The following is a 9,142-nucleotide window of genomic DNA, read 5'->3' as shown; positions in this document are numbered from 1 at the left end:
AAGTTAGCTATAAAATATTAGTTAAGCAGCTTGCTAGTTAGCACATCTTGCCTCTATTAAGATGTACTACACCGTTGACAACGTTATGCCGAAAAAGTGCAGTTCTAACTCAAAAAGCCTATATTTTAAAATTGTGTAAAACCTTAGGTGAAACATCCTGTATACTGGAAAGAGAGGAGCGATAATAGCGATTATGGCAAAGTTGTTCAGATATTCGATACTGTTTCGTCTGAATGTAATCAGTACGTTATGAGCGTCCACTTTCAGGGCTATATCCTGCCGAAGCCTATGGGCATACATTGAACGGTGGTGCTTGTTATTATCCCTCGTCTTGCAGTTGCTCTTTACTCCAGAAGCCTTTAGGTGTGCGAATGTGGTTCATAATATCATTCGAGAATACTTAGTACCCAAGCTAAACCTGTAGAGAAAGCCTAAAAGCCGCTGATGAGACAATGTTTTCAGATATTTGCTCTAATTTCGTCCTAATTTTAGATGATATGTTATCAGCCTTCAGTTTCTTAGCGCTTTGCACCGAAAATTAACGATTGTTTCTTTATCATGAACTATGTGTGCCCGTTGCCATCTCTCAGTTTAAAATTTAGCTATAATGGACGCCGTAGTTGAGGCTTTGGATAATTTCAACCGCCGTGGGTTCTTTAACTGTGCTCTGACATCACACAGTACACGAGTCTTGCGCATTTCGCTTCCATCGAAATGGGACAGTCACGGTCGGGATCGAACCCGCGTCTTTCAGGCCAGTAGCCCAGAAGCATAACCACTGAGCCACCGCGGCGGTTTAAGCGCAGTTTGAGTATGCGAATGTGGTCGCTGGTGTACCCCGCGAAAATATCTCCAACAGAGGGAACTGGGCTCTTAGGGATTAATAAACAGGCAATGATTGCAGTGATTATCTTAATCGGAAAGCCAAAGCGCACTACTACAGAGAGCCGTATTTGCAAAACTAATTGCAGACTTCCTGATGCTACCGACGAACGTGATATCGCCACTTGCTCGGAGCTCTTGCCAATTTCGCTTTCTCATGGCTTGTTCTCGCGTGTTTCAGAACAAATATGAAATTGTGCATGCATGTGCATATTGGATAAATCTTTCATTGGGTTTCAACGGTCGCTTGCAATGCAATCGATTGTCGCACTGGGTTGAGGCTTATCAAGAAGAACGTGTTTGAACACAATGTTATCAAGAATACTCCACCGATTATATAGCCCCGGCTGTAAGGGACACCGTTTAGTCTGCGCTTGGGCCTAATACTCTGCCGGCCCTGCTGCAAGCAATCTGGTTGCTGTGAATTCTATTCTGCAGAGGTAAGTAGAATACAATCTGTCCCCCTTCGGATTGAGATAACTGCATTTTAAGCCGATAAGACAGTTTTTGGCCTTTCTTTTGCACAGCCCTCCTTGTTGGCTTGCATTACAGCGTGGAATGCGCTGTAGTACAGAAATGCACAAACAACCTGCCATTCATTGCGTTTTAAACATATCCTTTATTTGGTGCGCTAACACTAAGACCACCTTCATCGATTTCGCCAGAGTCTTGCCTAGTGACGCGGGTTGCCTCTGTCTGCTGGCGACGCGGATTTCTCGAGAAGAACAACCTCGGACTCACGAGCCCCGCCTGTGGCATATGATTCAGTAAACGTTCAAAGCTAGAGAGAACAATGCACAGCATTTCGTTTTCCTGCAGTATATTTCGTTTAAGAATACATTTATTTGTCTAGGGCTGGAGCGACACAACTTCACGTGTGCATTTATTTATAAATACCGCTAACCACAATTGGAATTGTGGCAGGAGGGCACATTTGAGTTAGCCAAGAAGTGGTCTATTATTAATGAGAAAAATCAATAGGTCAATGTGTTAAAAAAACAACAAATGGCACAACACAATTACAACAAATATATGATGTAACAAAAAATAGTACATAAATAAGGGCTATTGTCGATAGCATTACACAAAGAGGAACAAAATGTGGAAAATAATGCTACTTTTTCAAACATACTGACAATAAGTGAAAAAGAAATATAATGAACGTACACTGCAAAGGCATTGAGTAGTGTAAGTAGTGTTTTCATACCTTTTCGAGAATCCTTTGTGGCCAAGAAAATAATGTTTGTCGGACAGAGCCTTATTATTAGCACGCTTACTTTCTCATAGAAGTACATCACGCTAATGAAACGGTCGGCGTCAGTGAGGCAGGGCCAGGGAGATTTAGCACAATAATTTTTAAATACGGGGAGTGACAGTGGACAACTACACGATAAGCATACCCGCGAGTATTCAATTCTTGCCTGCTTGCCGCAACTAGCCCCATGATTTATGAATTATATGTTTTTCCCATTATCTTGTGGAACTGTAGCTACTTGCAATGGCCTTACCCTTAGCTCATTATAATGTCGACGTTTTCTGGGTTGCTATGGGTGCCTCGTGTTTTCGAGGCTCTAGGCAATTACAGTGAAATAGAATGTCCACCATTAGATCAGCACCAATGTGCAACATATAACCAACATCGTCTACTTCCTAAAACATTTGCTTGCTGAATCTCGCATGCACTCAAGCAAACAATCCTCCCTAAGAGATTTAAGGCTCGTTTCTTAATGTTATCAGGCAGAATAAACATGCCTTTTTGCACATGTACAAGAAAGCTGGCAATTTAGAATTGATAAGCACAAAATGTTGGGCGAAAGCACAATTTCTTGCTGGTGGGCATCACTGCCACGTACCTGAAAATGCGATTGAAGTACCCACTGACACAGGGAGCCAGTTAAGCGCATCCTCAATTTTTTCATCGTCAATACCAATTTACCCAATGTACGCTGGCAGCTTATCCTCCAGTGCGGCGCTTCTCAGCAGCGTTGCCAACGCCAACGCCCATTGTACCCTGTTTCTGCCACAGCGCTTTCTACGCCAACGCATGTAGCGCACATCTCTCTGTCACTACTCCCGCATATTTTAAAGCGAGAATATTAGTTTGGAAGCATTATTAGTTGATGAAGAATACGATGAGCAATTTGCAGCGCGAGGGTGTGTTGAAGTTTAACACGAGGCGTATTCGGACATTACAGTATCCTTTTTTTTGCCTGTGGAGAATAGCTGTGTTGTGCTATATGATCTATTTATATTGCTGGGACTATTTAGTCCCTGGAAGAGCCGCATGATGCACCACCACGCCGAATCACCATGGTCGTCGAAACCGTTGTTTCGTGAGCAATGCACTTTGGTGCGGGAAGTATGTGCTGGCCTGGAAGAGCCGCCTAGCTAGCTCCCCAATCTAGACGCTTGTGTGGGCCTCGCAGACTTTTGATGTTTTGGAAGGTGCGGTCGTGCAGGGGTAATGTGGCCTGGTGTTTTGTGGCGTAAGCATGGTTAGATTTTTCTTTCCGGCACTGTTTCCATGCAATAAAGAAAAGAAAACTGTGGCGATACAGCATAGTGCTCTCGCGCAGTGTCCAGCGAAGCTGATCTGTTCGCGCCGACGCGTGTTCGAATCTCAGTCACGGATATTTATTTATTTATTTATTGTACTTTGCACAAATACACAAACATTGCAAAATTCTGCTCGGTGTTAACCCATCAGAATCGCTTGCGTCCGCACAGGTATTTTGCAAGGAGTATCATTACCCCTGTTTTGTGGCTAATCAGGAGTTCTGCTTGAATATTTTGAACGATTTTCTTTCATTTAGGGTCACTGTCCACCCTTCATCATTCTAAAATTTATGCACTAATAACTGCTTGTTCGCATGCAATATGAAAAGAAAAGTGAGCGCCTGGAGGTCATAAAAAGAATTTACGTAATTCAAGTTTAGATTGAGCATATATCTTTTCGTCAGGTCCGCTTCAGGCTTGCAGAGATAATTTTCACCTGAGAATAAAAACACTCCACCCGAGAACTTTCGGCCACACAAGCTGCACTATTTTCTCTTCATCTTGGACAGTGCCGTAGTCGCGGTCACAGATATACCAGCATCAATGTATTGTTCAAGGTTACAATATTAATGGGTGGTCAAAGTGAATCTCTACAACTAACCACTGCTGCCGCCGGTCATGCTGTGCTGCTTTTCGAAGTGGAAACACAATAACCCAAAGCGTCTCCAGTACTTTGCCCTGCTAGCATAGGGCGAAGATATAATGCGCTTCATAGTGCTCTGAACGAGGCTTCTGTTCTGAATGTTCTGTGGCGGTAAATCAATAGAAAATACTATAATTTCTCGCAGTGAAAAAAGTGAAGATGGCCGGGCGATTGCCCATAGCAACTGCGGTCTTCTGCCTGGTGATGAACGCAGCGTCTCTGGAGATAGATACGGGAGACGGCGGCTACAAGGAGCTTCTGATTGCAATCCACAAGGATGTCCCTTACAATGAGTCCATCGTCACGAACCTCAAGGTAATTGATACAATATCAGATTCATTTTACTGCTGTGCTTTCTTAGCCCTTATTGCGGTGGAACACTGAGCAGCTTTCTCTAGCCTTCTAGCCATAAGGGAACCAATAGGGATGCAGTGAATAGAAAAATACGGAGCACAATCAAGGATTATGTATTAGAAGTCATGTCCAAAATAAATGACACCATAGTTGTTTTTCATATTATCATACGTCTTAAAACTTAAGTGGATGGCACAAACACGAGCTCATGTTTGCGTAACGAAACTTTTATGGTTTATAGGGGTTTAACGCCCCAAAGGGACTCAGGCTATGAGGGACGCCTTAGTGAAGGGCATCGGAAATTTCGACCACCAGAACGAACTGACACCGCACTGTACACGTGCCTCTAAAATTTCGCCTCCTTTCGAATCCGCGTCTTTCGTGTCAGCAGGGGAACAACATAACCACTGAGCTATAACCACAAAACATTTCTCTCCCGAACTTAATATATTCAGTTAAAATGCGACGGAAGGAATGAACTATATGAACAAACGTTCGAGATGGCTGCGGTAACCCGCTTTGGGGGAATGTGAAAGCATGCACGCCTGCCAGCGCCTCTTCACCTCTCTTTCATCAATTGCCCATTTTGAGTTTTCAAACTTGGCGCCACGCTTGGCGCCGACCACACTTTCGGTTTTTCAAATTTGGCGCCACGCTTGGCTTCCCCACTTCCGGTGTGTTCAAGTTTGGCGCCACTTTTGTTCCGGCCCCGCCCACTTTTTAGACATTTTAAGCCTTAATTAATCAACTAATTAACTCACCTCAACCGTCCGATTTTCCGCACGAGATTTTTAGATGCTCTGTCCGATGGTACCATTCCTTTTCGCATAAACCCATTCGTTCGGACGTAATCGTGCGGAGAAGCTCGTGATGACACAAAACCGCAAACATAGCCATGCAATGCTTTCGCATTGAAATGAGATGGATGTGTTTAAACATGTAGGAGCTCCTGCAGTCTTCTTCCGAGTTCCTGCACCGGGCTACTAACGGGCGGGTGTACATCAAGCACGTGACCATCCACTTGCCCAACACGTGGCCTAAGAGGAGCAGTGCAAGGTCATTGTCTTCGAGCTCCTTTGACAGAAGTGATGTCCGCGTCCGACTTCCCCAATCAGCTGAAGAAGACCGGCCCTTCACGAGACAGTCGAGGCCCTGCGGTCAGCAGGGAGACTTCATACAAATCCCTCCCTCCTTCCTTGCCGAACTCCGCGCATCGACAACGGCAAAGTACATAAATCCAGGTATGCTCGCGTTAGAAAATTAAGTGAAAACGCTCTCTTTAAAAACTTCGCAGAGGTATATTAGGCCCTTCAGTAGGAGTAGTAGAGTTCCGCGAATGTTTCTAGCGAATGCCGGAACGAACCGGAAGCGGCTCTGCAACCGTTAATAGAAATATAAACAATTTCATCCCAGGGAAAGTTTCACCAAAGTGACAGGGTTTTCAGTAGCACTTGACTATTAGGATTGTGAACCCCAGGCGCCCCGTCATCCCCCGCCTCCCCCTCCCCTCTTAAACTCTTAAATAAAGGAAAGGGCTTTCCCTTGTCTTAGAAAACCTCCTTTTGCACATTCAAAAGATTACTTTGCACATTCAAAAGAATACTTATTGATAAAAAATTGTGATGTTGATTTTCTGGCGAAGTCAGTGGCGAAGCCTTCCCCAAATTTATTCAGTGATACGGCAGCTTTTGCGCCCATTAGTAAAACGGCTTTCTAAGCCAATTACCGTATGAACAAGGCTAGTTTCCTAGAAGCCTTAGCACAAACGAAATTAAAGCTGTATAAAGCCGTGTTAATATCAAAACTTGAGAGTTTTAATGAGTGCGGGTGTTTTTTGAAAGCTCTGAGGTAAAGCAACCAAAGTATATTGTATGGTTTACTGAGTTCTGGCACGTGGTTGGATACACTTTTTTCGCGTCATATCGGGCACAATTTTAACTCCTGTACGCTTTTAGTTCTTTTTCTAATATGACAAAGAACACATCCATAAAAAGGTTCGGGGAACGTATTTCTACATTATGGCTACCAGTAGCCACTCTGTCTTGTGCAGTGTTGAAACCACCATGGCACTTGATTCGCAAAGAGCCAAGTGACGATCGAGTTTCGTGGTCATGAATACTAGCAGAGTTGGCCCTTCAAGCAATACTTTCGCATTCCAAAAGAGAGTACACTAATAGGTTATGAAGAAGTGTTTAAATTGTTGCACCAAAAAAATCCAAAATGTAATTTAACCGCTTAGCCTGGTACCACACCAAAAAATTCTTCCCTCTGATAGCATTTCTAAGAATTACAATTCTCTAATGACAGTATTGCTGTCTTTACTTCTCTTTAGAATCATGTCGATATCCAAAGGACTTCGCGATATCCCCAATGCTCTAACTCATAAATTGGGTACTTGGTGTGAGCTGTTTTCTTGGATAATTTACTCAAAGAACTGCAGAACAGGTCACAGAACAGGATACAGAGAGAAAATGAAAAGAAAAAAAATGTGGCATTGCGAATGTTAGTAATGTTGGGCGGGGTGACAACTGAACAGTTATTTCAGTCTACGTTGTTTCAGGCGCAAACCGGAAGTGCTCATAGTTTTGGTCATTGATCTTAATAGCCCTAAAGTTTTTTTCCTTTATATTTCACCAATTATTAGAAAACAGTTGAAATAACATATATGACCTTTTTTTATTTTGAGTTAAGCGCTATAAAAAGCTATTTAACTAGATTTGTATTCTCGACATGGTTTTTCTTCAAGGACAGTTGCACTTATCAAAACCGTAAATAATCTGATATAATGAAAAAAATTACTCAGCTGTAAATATAAGCTACTAAGCAGCCATTCTTTTACTGTCAAGAAAAGATGTACCGATGATCATAGTAACGAAACAGTAATAAGATTTGCGTAGTAGGTGTCCAAAAATGAGCATCAATATGTCCTCAAAGAGTTGCTCGTTTTAACCTGTGATGTTTACGTGCATGCTTTACCGGTAACGGCTCACTACCTTATCACTTTGCCACTCAAGAAGTCACCAAACCCCTCTTGGAAGTCAAGATTACACGATGCTGTTTCCTCATTATTCGAGAATGCTGTCGTTAATCAATGTTTCTTTCCCGAATGTTTGAGTCTGACCTCAAACTGAGCCCGGCTGAACGTGGTGATTAATTAATTCTTTAGCCTATGATCGTGTAGCGCAGTTCCCAATATCGAAGTCACGGAGTCGCATTTCCTTCTTGAGGGATCGAGATCGCGAAATAGGGAATGGTGCTCGACGCCAGTCTTCTGTCTGCCATCTATGCCCATGCTGCCGCGCAAGCCACGTGACGATGTGCCCTAAAATAAATGGAACTCAAGTGTAAACACTGTAACCTAAAATAAGAGCGAAATTAGGTTATTACCGCCAGAAACTGATTCCCATATTTATTAAACCAGTTGGAATATTTAGTAGTTTTAATGGGCTGAAAAAACTGTCAACCGGTTATTTCGCAGCCAGTGAAGTTTCTATTTTACGCAGATGCAAGTTGTCGCAGAGTACGCCCATGTCATTTCAACATCACGATGTTGAAATAATGATTGATTGATCGATTGATTGAATAATCAGAATGGTACAGTGCAAGTTGTCTCAGGACTCTGTAGAACCATGGAAGTAGTAAGTTTAGAGTATGAGTAGTGAGTACTATTTGCGACTGGATGTGTGTGTATTATTCTTCGCATTGATATGTGATGTTTCTTGATATAATATTCGCTTTATTTCTTTTAGCGCTTATCCAGGGCCACATAAAATTACCTTTCTTGAGTTTAGTACAAATGTGGCCACAAAAAAGTTAATCGCACTGCCGACTCTCATAGCAGCACAGGTAATTGGCCAAATATTGGAAAGGAACGGTTTCACACCGGCCTTTTGTAGGGCCAGCCTTCTCGAATACATTCACAATATTGGGACGATTACCTGTGCTGCTATTGTATCCCCCCCCTCCCCTAGAAGTAAACCCTTCATCATTTCTTGTTCGCAGCATATGTGCTGGTGCATGAATGGGCCCACTACCGCTACGGCGTGTTCGACGAATACGGCAGCCAGGACGACCCGGATTTCCCTTTGACTTACTGTCGTGATACCAAGGTGGGATCAATAGAAACAGAGCTTACTGATAATGCCAGCTACAAGGCTTCCTAAGCGTAAATTTATCGATGTTCAGCACTGTGATCATTGCAAATCTGGTAAGGTTAAGGGACTTATATCATCTTATACTTTTTCATATACTTTGGCACTGAATTTTTACGGGATTAATCTGGATAGTCTATACCCTCTATAAATCTAAATATCCGTTTTTGGTATTTCATAGCCCGACTGCATTAATAAGTTTAATTAAAAAAAACGGAAAAAAATTCCCAGGGTTTAAATGTTACATCTAAATAATGTTAAAGCAAAATTTTAAAAAATATATCTAAATACGAAACTATACCTTTAAAAGAAAGAATGAAAACTTAAGATGAATCTACGTACAAGGACGACTTCGTTGCAGTGTAATCATTGCTTGTTGCTAAATACTGTAAGTTTTGTTTTGAACGCCCAGTTGAGCACCCGGGCTTGAAGCGACAGTCTTGTGTGCATTTTTGTTCGCCTACCCCTTCTCGTGCTGAATCCCCTGATCATGCAACCAGCTAAACAATCCCAAACCGCAACTTCAGTTCACTTGAAACCAAATTCGGGAGCAAAC

The 9,142-nt window shown here is 42.6% G+C and overlaps 1 protein-coding gene across 1 annotated transcript in view; it reads left to right on the top strand.

The window, feature by feature from the left end:
- Window positions 1–1,255: 1,255 nt before the first annotated feature.
- Window positions 1,256–9,142, top strand: part of LOC144107311 (calcium-activated chloride channel regulator 1-like) — a 30,903-nt gene continuing 23,016 nt past the window's right edge. The window contains exons 1-4 of the mRNA XM_077640305.1: window positions 1,256–1,322; window positions 4,227–4,396; window positions 5,379–5,676; window positions 8,438–8,544. Of these exons, the coding sequence (XP_077496431.1) occupies window positions 4,241–4,396; window positions 5,379–5,676; window positions 8,438–8,544 (561 nt within the window). The 5' untranslated portion in view covers window positions 1,256–1,322; window positions 4,227–4,240. The remainder of the gene's footprint in view (window positions 1,323–4,226; window positions 4,397–5,378; window positions 5,677–8,437; window positions 8,545–9,142) is intronic.

Source organism: Amblyomma americanum, chromosome 10 (assembly GCF_052857255.1).
Source record: "Amblyomma americanum isolate KBUSLIRL-KWMA chromosome 10, ASM5285725v1, whole genome shotgun sequence".
In the NCBI taxonomy this organism is placed as follows: Eukaryota; Metazoa; Arthropoda; class Arachnida; order Ixodida; family Ixodidae; genus Amblyomma; species Amblyomma americanum.
The sequence above is the reverse complement of the archived record's forward strand: the minus strand, read 5'-3'. Positions and strand labels throughout refer to the sequence as shown.